The sequence below is a fragment of the Tasmannia lanceolata genome, unplaced genomic scaffold (genome assembly GCF_043159265.1).
Source record: "Tasmannia lanceolata isolate RefF3 unplaced genomic scaffold, GAP_Taslan_0.1 ptg000011l, whole genome shotgun sequence".
Taxonomy (NCBI): Eukaryota; Viridiplantae; Streptophyta; class Magnoliopsida; order Canellales; family Winteraceae; genus Tasmannia; species Tasmannia lanceolata.
This window is the reverse complement of record NW_027518688.1, coordinates 20,382,063-20,399,644: the sequence shown is the minus strand read 5'-3', so window position 1 is coordinate 20,399,644 and position 17,582 is coordinate 20,382,063. Positions and strand designations below refer to the sequence as shown.

General features: G+C 40.3%; 1 protein-coding gene across 1 annotated transcript; it reads right to left on the bottom strand.

Annotated features, from left to right (window-relative positions):
• Window positions 1-3,294: 3,294 nt before the first annotated feature.
• Window positions 3,295-14,167, bottom strand: LOC143886596 (uncharacterized). The gene is made up of 2 exons (XM_077390647.1): window positions 10,580-14,167; window positions 3,295-4,503 (listed from the first exon to the last, which is right to left on the bottom strand). The coding sequence occupies exon 2, from the start codon at window positions 4,493-4,495 to the stop codon at window positions 3,401-3,403; it is 1,095 nt and encodes a 364-aa protein (XP_077246762.1). The 5' UTR covers window positions 4,496-4,503; window positions 10,580-14,167; the 3' UTR covers window positions 3,295-3,400.
• Window positions 14,168-17,582: the final 3,415 nt, after the last annotated feature.

The following is a 17,582-nucleotide window of genomic DNA, read 5'->3' as shown; positions in this document are numbered from 1 at the left end:
ATTGGTGCCTCGACCTGAAACAAAGAGTCTAGGAATTCTGGCTCAAAATTCTCAACCCAGTCTGAGTCTGATTCCTCTGTTACCACTGCCTTCGCAATCTGCTTACTATAAAAATCTGCTGGCAGCTCATCTGCAAAAAAGATCTCAAAACCTGGCAGCTTGGTCCCATTCTCATCATACCAAGGCTCTGAGAAACCGTAATAAGGGCAATCAGCTCCCTCTTTTCGGAATCTGCCATTCATGACTTTGCTGAAAGGTCCCATTGGAAACTCTAAGCCTCTGCGGCGACATTCCGCCCATTTAAACATGTAGGCTCTCGTTTCTTGCACCTCTTTGCGAGTCGGCTTGTATCCCAACCCAAACAATCCGTCAGATGCTTTTAACTCTGGCTGCTCAGTCGGACCTTGCATATTCTTTCCCAGACCCGCCCCTGGGAGATATCCAAATCGGCGCATCATCTTGACTACCCGAGTATTGGTGCTAGAGAGAAACATAATTTCTTCACTCATAGCTTCTTTCATGGTGATAGCTGAAACCTCTACTGAAAATCCTGTCAGACTGATATCTCTTGTGTTTTCAGTAACAAGCTCTTGAGATATTTGTCTGACTTCTGGCTCGGGATCTCCCCTGACTGTGATCACCCGGTTGTTTCGAATGAATTTTAATTTTTGGTGAAGCGTGGAAGGGATGACTCCAACCTTGTGTAACCAAGGTCGACCAAGCAAGAGGCAGAAAGAAGTCTTGATATCCAATACCTGAAATTCAATGTCAAAGGTTTCTCCCCCGATGACAATCTCAGTAGCCAATGTTCCGATAACGTCCCTTCGAGTCCCATCATATGCCAGTATACCTTGTTCAGATGGTATGAAATCTTCAGGTCCAAACCCCAAGGTAGTGGCAGTGCTCAAAGGACACACGTTCAAAGCTGACCTATTGTCTACCAGTACTTCTGATACTTTCCTCTGGTTGCAAAGCAGGGTAATCTTGAGAGGACGAGTATGGTCTTTTCCCTCTGACGGCAAATCCTCGTCTGAGAAAGACAAGGCTTTTGAAGTCTTGGTCATAGCCACCAAACCGACCAACTCGTCAGGAGTAATCTCAACTGATACTTGGGACGAGTTCAGCTCACGAAGCACAACTTGTCTGTGTTTCGGCGACGCCATCTGTAAACCCCAAATTGAAACATTAGCTTGGGTTTTCTTAAGCTGATTCAGCAGGTTATCTTCCTCTTCATCAAGTCTCTGTTTCTGTTTCTGACTGTCAACGGCTCTTGCAACTTCAGCAGGATTCTCAACTCTGAGCTCAGCCGGCTTGAAAACTCGTCCACCACGTGTGACATGGCGGAGCTCATCGCATTGATCATTCAAGAGCAACAGATCTTCATCATCTATCTTAAGGATGTATGGGGTTTTTATCTCTTCTTCCTCATCATCACTCACCCTTAAGACGTACAGAGATTCGGAGTCTTTCTCCTCATCCTCACACTGAAAAACGTATGACTGATTTGATGGCCCAGCCACATCAGGGTCGTTCCAGGATAATACATATGGCTTTTCTGATTCCGCCCACTGATTTTCTCCTTCAAATTTCCAGACATAGGGTTCTTCAGATTCCACAGCACATATGAAGGAAGCCGGATCAATGATAGACTCCTCAGCGCAAATGACATTGACCGAAGGCGGAAGTGGCATTGCATGTGTTGGAAGGGGGTTTCTGGTTACATTTGGCAGTTCAATTGCCAGCTCTTTCCTATCAATCATATTTTGAATTTGGTGTTTTAAGGCTAACACCTATCAGTGATATGACCCGTGTTGCGGTGATAATCACAGAACTGATGCTCTCTCCTGGATCTCGGCAACGGGTTGGGAGGAGGCTTAATATCAGGTAGCTTGATTTTTCTGTCCTTCAACAGCTTCTTCAAAGCTACGGACAAAGAATATGGAAGGGGATCAAAGTGACGAGGAGGCTTCTGCTCCATCGGCGGCCTTCTTATTTCTGTGATTGCCTTGGGTGGCGGCCTGACATAATTGACATTATGTACTTCCTTCGGAGCTAACACAGGTCTCTTCCCCTCTCGAACATCAGATGGAATTCTTGATCTCAGGCCTTTAACCAATGCATCTTCTATCTGGGTCCCAGTTTTAATGAGATGGTTGAAATCGAGAAAATACTGGATAGCCATATGGTGGTAATATTGTGGTGACAGATTTTTCACCACAATCTTAATTTGATCCTCATCCGACAGTCGATGAGTCATCTGCGCGGCTTTCCTTCTCTATCTACGGATGAAGGAAGTAAAGGTTTCATTATGGCCCTGCTTCAAAGCCTTGAGATCTCTTTTTGTTACATCGATTCCCTCCTCCATAGAGAACTGCTCGACGAACCTATTTGCAATATTTTCCAGAGTTCTGATCTCTTCAGACTTTAGGCTCAGGAACCACTTCTTAGCTGTTCCAACAAGGGATCTAGGGAACAGAAGAGCAACTTGCTCTGGAGATAAACCATGTTGTTGCAAGAGTGGAAGAACTGACATCAGATGGCTTCTAGGGCACCCCGTCCCATCATATTTATCCATGTCTGGAACTTTGAATCTAGGAGGCAATGTGACTCCTGGATATAACATAAAATCCGCCATGTTTAACTTTTTCGGGCCTTGGAATTTTATGTTTTCCATTTCTTGGGCCAGCCTATCCATCATGTCCGATATTGCTTTGCCCTCATTGGCTCTATCCAGATTAGGATGATAATTCTCTTCTGCATACTGCTCATCATCAATATCGTCTTCGACATTTAAAACAGCAGGCCTAGCCATCGCAGGAGGAGGAGGAGGTATAACTGAAGGGTGCTGGGCCACATGCTCTCTAGAAGCAGACTCTCTATCATTTTTCAGACGCGCTATCTCCTCATTCATGTTATTCATCTGTTGGAGCATAGCCTTCATCATCTCACTCATCTCTGCCAAAGTAACTCCAGATTCAGCCATCTGTTCAGGAGTAAATTGGACGGGCAAAGGGATTTCCTGGAGATTGGAAAAAGGTAATGCAGGGGAGGTAAAAGAAATTGGTGAGGAAGAAAATCGACTCATCCTGGAATCGGCGGACTGACGAGACCAGGTTGATTTTGAAACGAGGATTTTCTTAGGAGCAATGACTGCTCAATCAAGAATCCTGATATGGAAATAAAAATACTAGATTAAAAATTTGATAATCAAGATAAACTATTCTGATCAAATAATGACAAGAGAAATAGAAAACACACTTTCATTAATAAAATTCAAATTGTGATTACAACGGATGCAAAATATTAATCTCTAATCACAACTGGATAAACAGACTGACAAAATGGGAAATGCAGAAATGGGAATAACAAAACATGATATGGATCTTCAGGGCTCCTCAATTCAAGCTCTTCTGCTTGCGGGCTCTTCTGATATTTCTCCATGTCGGAATTTGCAAGATAAACCGAACCTCCTTTCCATATTTTTGTTTCCCCAAGCAGCCACAATGGATCGGATAAGATCAGGAGTGAGATCTTCACAAAGAGGAGGGACTATGATTCCGGGAGGACATGGAATTCCCGTAATCTGATGGAGAAATCGTATGGGTGCATAAAAAGAAGATTTCTCGGTACCCATGAGGTAAACAAACGGATGTGGGCAAGTGCTGGTAAAAATTTGAAAGCACGAATGACTTACCCAACGAAACTGGCTCTCTTCTACATGTTGCAACCAATTGCGCAATTCATCGATGGACTGAGGTTGATTAGCTATCGGTTTCCATGTACGAGAATTCTTCAGGGTATATGGATTTTGGTTTTGTCGCTGAAGAATTTGAAGTTTTTCACCAAGCCAGACATACAACAACTTGACACATCCATAGAAATTGTCCTTGATCTCTTGGGAAGCAATAAGATCTAGTCCCAAGAAGGTCTCTGCTAACATGGTAGAGATAGGATTCCTCCCCTCATTGATCTGATCTACCACTTCTAATAGGATCAAAGATGCAACATGGGAATTTCTGCGAAGAACGTGACGTGCGAAGACCATAAAAATCAAAGCATTACGTCGGCAATCCTGAAAACGAGAGTTAGTAGGATCGACGTTTTTTGAAAAAAGTTTAACAAGGTCTTGAATTTTCACGCACGTATCCGTTAAACATGGCAGAGCATCCACAGTCTCATTTTTGAACAGTTTGCAAAACAGACCATGAGGGGACTCTATTTTTGCAGGTTTGATCCAGAGTCCTTCAGATGGGAGTTCTAGCAGAGTACACCAATCCTCAAATATGGGACAGAGTTCAAAACGGCCAAATCGGAAGACATGAAGAACAGGATCCCAAAGTCCAGCAGCTGCTTGGAGAAACTTCCAATTTATATCCCGACTGTTCAAATAGGTGAACGAATTGATGAAATGATCAGCCATATTTCTCTGTGACTGTTCACGCGGAAGAGCTTTAATAGTATCGGCTATCCAGTTGTCCAACAAAAGGTTTGCCATAATCAGACCTGACACAAAGATATGACGGAATAATGAGGGAATGAAGATAACTTCGAATAAACAAAGAATAAAAAATAAACTCAACGATCATAACATAAGAAGGATATAATTAACGACATCGAATGTTCCACTACTGATCAAAGATGATCAGAAACTCAGAAACGAGGCCACGGTCACAAAATGACAAAAGTAGATCATAGACCGGATCTAAATCTGGAAGATGGATGTCAAAATTGAATAATCAATAATAGATTATGGCCATAAAGACAGCAGACAAACTGTCGACCATATCTAAAGACAAGACAAGCAAACAATTTGAATAATATATGACACAACAAAAGAATAGATAAATGAGGTTTGAATCTGAGGGATACAAACAAGTGAAATTTATCAACATCGGGTCAAAGAATAAACCGTAGCTATGAGGGTGACAAGTAGAAGCCACTAGCTAGGTTTAGATCTGAGAGATGCATAGACACGACTGATTGATTCAAGCCAGAAATCTCTACTAGAAAGTAGGTCCTGATCTTATAATCAAGAGATATATGAACATAATCTTAATGAATAGAACAACAGAAAGGCCACGACCATGAGAGGGCAAGTAAAAGCCACTGGTCGGGTCTAGATCTGAAAAATAGACTGATACAACTGATTAGATTAGACAAGGAAACCTCACTAAATAGTAGGCCCTCAATCTGATAATCAATATATAGATATATACATATATATCCTAACCAGGGGCACCAGCCCTAAAAATGATCCCATAGAGTCAAGACACTTGACTTAAGACAGACATGTGAGTGTACTAGGACTGCGTAGTAGCCACATAAGGTGAGCTACAATAATCTATGGATAGGACATGGTTCTTAAATCTAGGCTTCAACATGTGTCAGCAACACATGTTCGTCCTTATATGAATGTTATATATATATATAAGCACATGCAGATCCTAATTGGGTTTCACTAAGTCAGCAAATATATCCATATACATAATATATGTAAAAATGAAAGTAGAGCTCCAGACTCAATATATCGGGTACTATGCTTATGATCCATACTTAAAATGTATAACACAAGTACGCCTAGTGTTATACATAGTATGCTTCATTGCTCATCGGCTGCTGTAAACACAAGTACGCCTAGTGTCTACGACTGCAGCACTGGCGCATAGCTTGGTAATAGATACAACAATCCCATCCAGGTAATGACATCCCAGATGGCATGTACTGTATCTATCCCATGGAGCCAATAATAATAAAATCAATAAAAGAAAATAAAAAACAAAATGATGTATGCTGTACAGTGTGTGAATCCCTTGTTTTAAACACCTATTTTGTGCCCCTGGATTCTAAGCGATTAAATTCCCATTTATAATGATTTTAGCCCAAAATTCTTCAAAATTAGTAACAAATGGCATTTTAACAGAGTTAGGCAATATCTCGAAAGAGATTCCCCAGCAGAGTCGCCAGCCTGTGGACCCCGATCCGAGAGAGGGGCGGTGAGGGGACGTGCCCCCACGCGAACAGTCTCTATGGATCATCCACGTGAATGGAGAGCTCTACCAAGGAACTCTCGAAAGAAATGCCCCTCACAGCATGAGTGGCGATACAAAGGTGAGATACCTCTCGATTCGAAGACTAGCCCAGATTCGAGGCGTACCTTAAACAAAGAAGAGTCGCCATCCAAGGAAGTGGGCCAAGGATCCCATACTATGCTCTGTTGCAACAGATAACCAGAGATATAAAAGAAGGTTCGTGCCTGGTTACGAATTCGGAAGGTCTAAAGAGCACCTCATCCGCCCAAGTGCAAACACCTGGTCTCTTATGCCATTTACTTAATAATTTTGAAGAGTTTTGGGCGAAAGTCATATGAAATGGGAATTAATATCTCCGAGAAGACGTATATCTAATCATGCATGTCTCAGAGATGAATAATAAGCACACACAAAAGAAATGAAAGAAGTGTCGCCTAATAATAGCTAGGTTATGAGTGTCATACCTAATTGGTGTCTGAGTTCTGGTGTGCAAACACATGCATACTACAGCTAAAGGTATAGGATCTGTACATGAAAGTAAGAAAACACAGCAAAACACACAACACAATTCAATTCTAAACATAACTGGATAAAATGAATCCTAAAACTCTAATGCATTTACTCGGACCAAGATGGCCGTCCATCCCAGCTGCTCTACGTATCCCGGCCTCGGGAAGAATCGGAGTCAACGTAGTTCGATGCCCTATTCTAAACTACTATGCCTAACCATCTAGAACCGCTATCCTAGACTCGATTCACTAGACTCGACTGATTTTTAAAGCTTTTTTGCACAATTTACTTAAGTTCAAGTGAATCGTAACTTTTAGGACTCTCTATATGTCCTAACTAATGCAAGTTGGTTAGCCTTAAGCTAATGCAGGTGGGCCCTACATCCTATGTGTAACTAGGCTGTGCAACCTAAGGAAAACCATGGGCTGACTATGTGCTTCTTAGTCTAGCCATCGGTTCGACTAAATGTCTAACCGATCAACTTGAGGCCTCCTAACTTTAGGGACACTCACACGACTGGACACACCATATCAACAAATCAGGACAGACTCCTAACTCTAAAACACCTCAAACAACTAAGATAGACTCCTAACTCTAGGGGAAGATCTTTTTGAAAAGGTTTTGAAGGATTTTTGTATTTTTGGAAGATTTGAAATGTTTTATTTTTAAAGGTTTGGCTGGACTTGGGATGTGGATCCCAAGCTGCACTACGTACCCTGTGGAGAGGGATCAAGCCAACGTAGTTCGGATATAGAATTCCTAACTACTCTTAATGACTCAAGATTTTTGAGATTTTTGGATTTTTCAGATATTTTGATGTTTTTGAAATTTCTGAATGTTTTTGAGTTTTTGACACCAAAGGACAAAATCCTATCATCATAAGGGGAGGATAGACTCCTGAATATCCTGCAAAGGTTGGATAGCATCCTATGCTTTGCATGAGGGAAAATGACAGAATCACGACTCTGCAAGGGTTGGACAGCATCCTATACCTTGCAAGAGTGGATAAAAACACATGATACGATGAGAGGTTGGATAGAATCCTAACCCCTATGATGATAGGACTGACTCTAGCTAAGGACAGATTCCTATGCTAAAGGACTGACTCTCAAACAAATGACTCTAAGAGAGGTGCTAATGAGACACGGCATGTCTCCTAGGGATAGACTCACTAATGAGACAAAGTCTGTCTCTAAAGGATAGAACATTCTCTGCATGAGACATAGCCTGTCTCCCTGAAAGAGGATGACTTCTTTGCATGAGACATAGCCTGTCTCCCTAAAGGGTTTGATTTTTCTGTTGAGACACAGCTTGTCTCTCTAAAAGATTTGATTTTTATGAGACACAGCTTGTCTCCTAAAAGAGGGCTCTAGATGACTCTTTCATCGCCCATGCAATGAGAAGGAGAATCTAATTATTTAAAGGTATTTAAAAGACTGGGCGAGTCTTCCAAACTAAAAGAGGGGAGTGCTATTTGGACTGGGCAAGTCCCCTAAGGATGGGCTTGGGCTAGCGCCTTCATCGCCCTGGTGATGAATGGAAAGATCTAATGACTTGAGGCTGTCTTTATAAAAAAACAAAAGAAAGAGGGATATTACATGGACCAAGTAGATCTCCCTAAAAAAAATGGGCTTGGGCTAGCACCTTCATTTCCCTCATTGCCCGCTCTACAATGAAAAGAAAACCAACATCTGAAGGTACCCAAAAGACTAGACAATTGCTTCAAATACTCATGCCATACAAAGTAGCGGGTTCTATTCAAAGAAAACACTTCATAACATGCAAACCTAACCAAATTATAATTACAAAGCCTGTAAAATGTGGGATAGTAATTATACATTGATGGACAATAGATATATGCATCTTAATTCAACCAAAACCATAATTATAAGGTATAGAGACTGTGGGACAGCAACTATGTAATTATGGATAGCGAATATATGCTTTTTAATTCATACAATATCACAATTTCAAAGTAATGAAACTATGGGACAGTAGCTATGCAATTATGGATAGCAGATATGTACTTTTTAATTCATTCAATATCACAATTTCAAAGTAATGAAACTATGGGCAGCAGCTATGCAAAGTGAGACAGTAGCATAGTGATTTTTAATTTGTCCAAAATCACAATTTCAAAGTAATGAAACTATGGGCAGCAGCTTTAGGCTAAACATGAGGAGTCATATTGGGTAAGAATACTTACATGAGTGATAGTAGTAGAATGCAAGGACTGAAGAAGGTCTGCTAGTGGGGTGGCATAATTTTCAAAAGAATGCACATGAGCATACCAGTGAGGACAGTCCATACAGCTTCTAAACTTAACAATTTCACACGAGCTTGAAACCAAAACAGATATAAACTTGATTTCTAATCCAATCAATGGTAGAATCTCCATAAATCTTATGCAACCCAAAACATGTATGTGATACACAACAGAACAAATAAACATGCAATGTCCTATATCTCCCATAGCAAATGGGTTTTTCCTTTCAAAACACTTTCATTTATTAAGACACTTTAGAATATTTTGAAACAATACTTCCTTAAGATCTTTTCAACAGAAATGCAGAAATCATTTTCAAGGTTAAGATTCAACTCTCGAACTATTTCGCTAAAAAAATAAAAATAAAAATATCACCTCCTAAAATGATGAAACTACGAATAATTCTAAAATTTGAGAACCATTGCCATAGTGTCTCTTAAATTTTATTTTAATCTGTGAGCTAGGAAATATGGATAACTTATTACATACTCCTTTCTGCTACTAATACCCATCTCTTAACATGTTAACCTTACTCATAAAAATCATCAAAGCTTTATTTATGTCCATGCCTAGCAAAACAAATGAAAAGGACATGATACTAACACAAATATGTTATGCTAACTGCACCAATCCACCTCATCTCTTATATTTAAAAGGCCGCCAAAAGATTCAAACATCCATCCCAAAAGGGCAAACTAAATGAAAAAGGAAAAAAAAAACAGGCTAAAGTAGAGTAATTAACAAGAGATGGTTATGATCTACAAAATGAAATACAAAATAGGACTCCAAACAATATTACTTACAAAACAGATTTTCTAATCAGATTGGATATGCGAGATGGGATTGCTTGGAGCTGCTGTTGGGGGTATAAAATGGTGGAAAGAAAAAAATAGAAATGGGAGAACCTGAGGGGGAGAATGCCTGAGCTTTTCTTCTTCTTTTTTCTGTTCCTAAGTTCCTTTACTCTAAAACTCCTTTTATTTATACTCTGTTTTTTTTTACAAATTTTCTAACCCGTTTACTCAACTCCAGAGCTTTCCTCTCTCCTTCTCTCTCCATCTGTATTTTTGAAGTTACCAACGATGGTGGTGAAATTGAAACAAATTGGGGAAAATGATGAAGATGAGGGTCAAAATCTGTTGGGAATGGGGAGCTAGTTTTTCAAAGGAGGTGAAAAGAGGGTGTAGGCTGCATAATTTCAAATTCTCAAACCAAGAAAGCCTGAACTTCTCTAGATATTAAACTAAATTTTGATCCATAAAATCCCATTTATATGAAAACCATCTCGACAACACGACTATATCAAAGCAAAGATCTACACAGCACTTGTTTGTATTTTCTTTCATAAAAACCCCAACAAAGAGAACAAACGAATAAAGCTGGAAATAAACATTAAAAACTTTCATTAAAACAACACTAAAGAATGTGATTAGGCTATATATATTAGAGCATCAACATGTTTATTTGTATGGAATCAAAACTGAAAATGAAAAATTTTTTTTTCAAGGTATTATAAAAATTCTTTTAGCAACTCAAAACTTGCAATATAATTAAATGTATTTACAATATCAGAGCAACAAAATTGAGATCAATTTGTAGTAAAAAAAAATGTTAAAATGAGAGCCAAACCCACAGAGCTAGAACTTGAGCAGACTAAAATCAAAATTTGAAATAAAAAATAAAATAAAACATCACCTTATTAGAATAAAAACTAAAACATAGACAAACAATCCAAACAAATATAGTTAAGATAGGAGAAAGTTAAAGAAAATACCTGAAAAGGTAAACACTAGCGCTTCTCTCTTCTTCTTTCACTTGAGCTTATTGAATAGGCCTTTTACCTTCTTCTTCAAAGAGATAACAGAGTTTGACAAAATATCTCAAAATTTTCTAGATCGTGACTTTTCTTGCCTCCAATCTCTCCAGTTTAGTAACAATTTTCAAAGTTTATGATTCAAATCCAGGAGAAATGCATTTGATCTAAGATTTAGCATTAGAAAAATAAAAGAATCTGGTTCAGGAACCATAGATCTACAGTTTAGGAGATGTAAAAGAAGTAAATCTTGAATTTTTGTGGTTAAAGACAGATCAAACGAAACAAGGCTGAGATCGGAGCTTTTTATGTGTTTCAAATATGAGAAGTGAAAGATCTAGGCTATAGTCGATCTTGTCTTCCTAAGATCTCTCTATTCTCTGAAAATTGGAGATCTTCAATGGTAGGAGAAATCTGGATCGGAGGTTTTAGATGATGATAAAGATCAAATCACTGGTTTGCAGTTGTAATAGATCGAAGAAAAACTGAGAGATTACGATGAGATTTTAAGAGAAAAATCTACAGATCTGAGGGTTTCCAAGCCAAAAGCTACAGATCTAAAAATTTTGAAGATCTGATGTAAGGTTTATGAAGAGGAGGAACACGAATCTAAAATTTTAAGGACAGATTTAGGTTTATGAAGTAGAAAACAACAACAAAAAAGTGATGAGGAACTAAGATTTCTCAAGCTTAAAGCTAGGGTTTGCAATAGGGAAAAATGAAACAGATAAAATGCAGATGGAGATTAGAAGAAAAATCGGACAGAAATTGATCGGAATCTTACCAGGAGTTTGACCGGAGAAGAAGAAACTCGTCGGAGCTCAGATCCGCCGGCAAATGAAGATCTGCCGGAGGAGGGAGTTTGATCGGAAATTCCGCTGGGAGAAGAGAGAGCCTGTGCAGCTGGCCGGTGGTGAAGTGAAGACCGGATTTCAGAGAATTCCGCCGGAGAAAATGGATCGTGACCAGAGCTTCGCTGGAAAACAAACGGAGAAGAAGAGGGAAATGGATCTAGGGTTTCAGCTTTTCTCTTTTTCTCTCTGAGATTTTTCCGAAATTTTCAGACGAAAATGAACTTCCCTCTTTGCCCTTGCCTGATGGATTCCTTTTATATTAAAGTGATAAATTTGACCTTTTTTGCTTATTTGGACAGCCACTTTTCGGATAATCCACTCCTCTTTTGCTATACTATACCCTACTACACTATGAACTATACTCATCTTGATGGGCAAAACTCCACGGATTTCAACGAAATTTTGCGGAGACCTACAGGGAATCCTAACCTACCTTGGGGTGAAATTTGAAGTGTTAAAACATTGGATTGGTTAGGTTTTGCTCAAATATGAGAGGTTTAGGGTACGGTCAAAATGGGGTGTCTACAGCTATACCCGTCTTCTAATGCCACCGCACCATTAGTATCTCAACACCTGGACACCTTGTATGTAAAACGGACATAGTTCGTATGCTGGGCGATAGTCACAGCATACAAGTAACTATGCACCCGGCCAGGTGGACCTCGCGACATTACTCTCTCTATATATTGCATGGTCCTTTTGTTTGCATTTATGGACGAACATATGTGTTGCTTACACATGTGGAGCCTAGAGTTAGGGACCTTATCCTATTTTTTTAGACTATGGTAGCTCACTTTATGTGGCTACAGGCGCGGTCCTAGTACACTCACATGTCTGTCTTGAGTCAAGTGTCTTGACTCTGCAAGATTATGTTTAGGGCTGGTGCCCCTGGTTAGGATGTATATATATGTATATATATTTATTACTAGATTAGGGCTTACTTCATGGTTAGGTTTTCTTTCCTAATCTAATCATTTTTCCCATCCATCCGTCTTTTGGATTGTGATCAGATCATTGGTTCCACATCGTTATCTTTATAGCCATGGTCTATCTTCCCTGAGCTTGATCCTTTGATTGATCCTGATCTGACCGTGTTCCACATGTCAATTATGAGTCTATCTTGCCATTATCATTACCAGAGTGTGTACTCTTGCTGAGAACCCTGTTTCATCCTTGTCGGCGTACTCTCTATACTTGGTTATTTAGCCCCTTCGTATAGCCGTTGTGCTGTCGGATTTTCTCTAAAAAACTTGAGTGTAATCATTAGCGTCATAGGCTTGTTGACAAACCATGTGTCTATCTTGCCCCATACAGTTGTTATGCTGTCTGATTTTATCCCACAAAAGGATGTGCTGGTGCTACCTTTTGTCTCAACTTGCGCATCATATTGCCATGCGATTTCTTCTCATTGAACCTAGTGTTTGTGATGTCCATGATAGGAATCTTGCCCGGTTGGTTAATCATAGCTCTCGAAAGATTCACCTTTTCAAAACCCATTTGGCCTCGCCCAGTTTCAAGGCTTAACCGCAATTCTGCTTCACCCATTTCACCTCTCACATTGCCCAGATGGCTGAGTATACTGAAAGTCTCGTCTTGGCAGAAATGAGAGAGATGATGTTGAAACCCAGGACCTGATAGACGGGGATCCCCTCACTCTTCTCGAACCCAAATGCTTCCGAGAGCTCTGCCCCTAACCATGTTGCACCTCTTTCACCCACCATGGGAATCACTCTACCCATTCAGCCCTTCACAGGTCCCACCACCTTTACCTGTACCACCTCTGGGCTGGAAAATGAATGGGAAGGAAAAGGAAAGATGTCATAGCTTAAATCCCTTGAAAACATCATACCGGGGAAAGCCTTGCCATTGTCAGGTGCTAAAGATCAATTTGAGCTGGGTCAACAGAAACCAAAGAGGCCGTTCCTTCTAAGATTCTAACTCTTGGGTTGCTCTCTCCAATCATTATCATCATTAATGATGGCACGATGTCATGAACTTTCAGCGCTAGTCCATTGCCTCCAAAAAGTGTCATTTCTTTATAATTCGTCCTTGTCGTGTGTGTAACCACTCTCTTGTCCAAGTTGGTAGGTCAAATAATCATGTTAGTGTCAAGTCCAAGTATTTTGTGTTTGCTCGCATTTCTTATGGTGAGTCAGCATTCAACCCATTGTTATGACCGATGTAAAGCCCAATGTTGCTTGTCAAGTATCATCAATGTACATAAACTTCTCAATGAAATGAACATGTGTTTTCAATGTCAATTTTCCTCTGTGTTTCCTCTTGGATCTAATGTTGAACAAACTAAGACACCCATCTCGGAAGAGGATGCAGACGAAATTCCCCTCGAGATCTGAAAGATGGTCAAACGAGAGGAAGAGCGTCGAGCAAAGCCACTTGAAGATGAAATCGAAACTGTGGATAGTGATATTGAAATCCAAGACTCGGGAAATACGGATTGGCAAAGCTTTTTCTCCCAAAGAGCGCGAAGAATCGATAAGCCTACTAAGAGGGTTCAAAGTAGTCATGCTTGGTCCTACAAGGATAAACTGGGAACCTGACCTGGCACTGTTCAATGTAAGTCCCCCTCAACTTTAGACATCAGGTCGGAGAAGCGAAAAATTTCAAAGGAAGAACATTAGACATCAAGTGAAGATAATGAAAAGATTGAGAGAAAACTCTCTGACAACAAAGTCACAATCATAGAACATGAGCCCTAAAAGAACACTTGGGTTGTACATTGCGATGGAATTTCAAGTTAAAGCATTCAAGGTGTAGGGGCATTCCCCACATCCAAGCAAAAAAAAAATCAGAAGAAAAAGAACATCCAAAAAGAAGAAGAAGATAGAATCCAGAACAAAAAGGAGAATGGAACGTGCCCCTACATCAACTCCTTAGAAATATTTGAATCCCAAGAAGTGGAGTCAGTCCCAAATCATCTTTAGCATTCAAAGAGGACCCGAGTCTTAGAATACCAAGCATCAATTCAAGATCCCAGAGACAAGCGAGAATTCTTTCAGACAAGCTTGCGCAATACAGTTGCCAGGAAATGCCGCCAGACTCCTTAAAAAAAAAAGAAGGAAAGATTCAAAGCTATTGAACCTCAATCATTTGAGAAAATCTCATGCGAGAACACCAGAAAGCCATCCTTGACTGTTTGAACTTTCAAAACGAAAAATTTCAAGTTTGAAAAATCCTTTTGCAAACACCTTTGAGCCTCAACAAAATCAAATATCCTTTTGCAAACAGCTTTGAGCCTCAACAAAATCAAACATTCTTTTCAAGCGCCCCCAAACCAGGGGCATTTTAACTCTGAACTACGCAGACCTGATCCCCAGTTCTTCAGGGTACGTAGGCAACCTGGTCTTCCAGGTTCGGTCAACTAAATCAATCTTTTCCAAACCCCAAGCGACCTGCGCGGACTTTATCCTCCTTTTTTTGGGGTACGAAGGCCAGATCCAGTCGAAATCCTAAGAACCAAAGAAATATCCAATCCTCTTGAACCCAAACTCACTTAGAAAGTCTTTCTAGTGAACAAGCAAAGGTTCGAGGTGAACAAAAGAGAGAAAAAGAAAGCGATGGAGTCTGAAGACCCGCTCGGCTGAAAACCCGAAAGGGCGGCCTAGGCAAAAGTTAGGGTCATTCACCCGCTAAGTTCACAACCAAAAAGTCGGCTTAGGCAAAAGTCAGGGTACTCAAGCCCGCTGGACCGAAAATCCCAAAGGGCGATCCAGGCAAAAGATAGGGCAAGCGGTCCGCCGGATTGAAAACCTGGAAAGGCAATCTGGTCAATGGCAGTGACTTCTCACAAGCAGTGAATCAATGAGGTGAAGAAAGAACCTTCAACCGGAGCAAAATCTCATAGTCCAAGGAGTGCCAGCAAGCTTATTTTGACGCTCCTCTAAACTTGGGCATTGAAACCGAGCAATCCGAAAGGAGATAATAATCATGACAGAAATACCGAAAGAGGAGATTAATGCCTCTTGACACGGTATTCGAAATACTCTGAAAGTGGCTAGGCCATACCCTTAAGAAATAACACATAAGATCCAAGAGTGATTTTTTTTTGAGTCGAGTCGCTAGAGCAATAGGAGTTTTCTTTGGTTGAGTCCTTTGAAGTATGTTCTTCCTTTTACTCGTTTTCCCTTTTCTTCGAAGTCAAAGTCATTGGCGTTGGACGAATGGTAACATGCAAAAAAAATTTTTTTTTTTAAAAATCGGAGTAAATCCTGGTTAGGTATTAGAAGGGGCAAGAGACATCCTATTCAACCTACCAAAGACCTTAAGCCTCCAGAAGTGAGCTATGCAAAGATGAGATTCTCAGACTCAGCCATCATGGTGATTGTCCTACTCTCTCCTTACCAAAAAAAAAAAAAAAACCTGCAACTTCAAGCCTTCACAGAAAGAAGCATCTTTTCTTCAACCGCCATTGTTTTACCTCCCTAAGACTCTTGTCATGGAAGCACAATACACTAGGGGCATCTTTTATGACTTGCGTCATAAAAGATGTCAAGCACACAAAAGCAATCAGTGCTAATGTCTCCAGCAAGTTAAGATAAGAGAAGTTACGAGCACATCCCGAGGCAAACCTCCAATCTCCCAAGCTGAGCCTACTCTACAACAGAGTCAACTCATCAGCAAAATCAGTCCCCAGCGGAGTCTAGAATCTACTTCCCTCAAAGTATGCTGTCAACTGCTCAAAGTATTTTACTCCCAGCAGAATCCAATTCTTTCAAAAAGGGTCAATATCCAAAATCCCAACAAATCATGTGAGTGAAGTCCTCAGCAAGGAACTCACACTCCCATTTTCTCGGCAAGAGACAAAGTAATCTCCAAAGAAATCAATCGAAATCAATCAATCCAAATCAATCAATTCAAATCAATCAATCAATCAAAAGCGTGAGAGTATCAATCTTTTCATAAGAGTTTTACTCCTCGATCAAATTTTCATTGCTTGTTACTGCGTGATGGTTCCGCATAACAACGCTTTCCCTTTTGATTAGTGCGTGAGGGTTCCGCCTAATTAAAATTTCATCTTTTGTTGCTATGTGAGGGTTCCACATAACAAATTTCCATCGCTTGTTACTGCGTGAGAGTTCCGCATAACAACGCTTTCCCTTTAGATTAGTGCGTGAGGGTTCCGCCTAATTAAAATTCCACCTTTTGTTACTGTGTGAGGGTTCCACATAACAAATTTCCATCGCTTGTTACTGCGTGAGGGTTCCGCATAACAACGCTTTCCCTTTTGATTAGTGCGTGAGGGTTCCGCCTAATTAAAATTTCACCTTTTGTTACTGTGTGAGGGTTCCACATAACAAATTTCTATCGCTTGTTACTGCGTGAGGGTTCCGCATAACAACGCTTTCCCTTTTGATTAGTGCGTGAAGGTTCCGCCTAATTAAAATTTCATCTTTTGTTACTGTGTGAGGGTTCCACATAACAAATTTCCATTGCTTGTTACTGCGTGAGGGTTCCGCATAACAACGCTTTCCCTTTTGATTAGTGCGTGAGGATTCCGCCTAATTAAAATTTCACCTTTTGTTACTGTGTGAGGGTTCCACATAACAAATTTTCATCGCTTGTTACTGCGTGAGGGTTCCGCATAACAACGCTTTCCCTTTTGATTAGTGCGTGAGGGTTCCGCCTAATTAAAATTCTCCCTTTTTGTTACTGTGTGAAGGTTCCACATAACAAATATCCTTTGCTTGTTAATGCGTGAATGTTCCGCATAACAAAGCTTCCCTGTGGTTAGCGTGTGAAGGTTCCACCTAACCAAATCTCCTGTTAGTGCGCGAAGGTCCCGCCTAACTAAAAATTCTATTTTCGAGGCGTGAAGGCTCCGCCTGATTATCCCAGCCTCATTTTCAGTGCGTGTGGGTTCCGCCTGATTGTTCAAAGTCCAAATTGCCATTTAATAAAAATCCAATCCCTTTTATATCTTTTCATTTGAAATTTCGGGCCGATCAAAATGTGTTGTCTCTTCAGCTTTGGCATTCGTGCGACAAGTGCCCTCTGCCAAAGAGGGGCATCTGTAAACACCCCATTTTGACCAGACCCTGGAGCCCTCAAAATCGAATAAGATTTTGAAATCAAATAGGTTCTTGAAATCGATT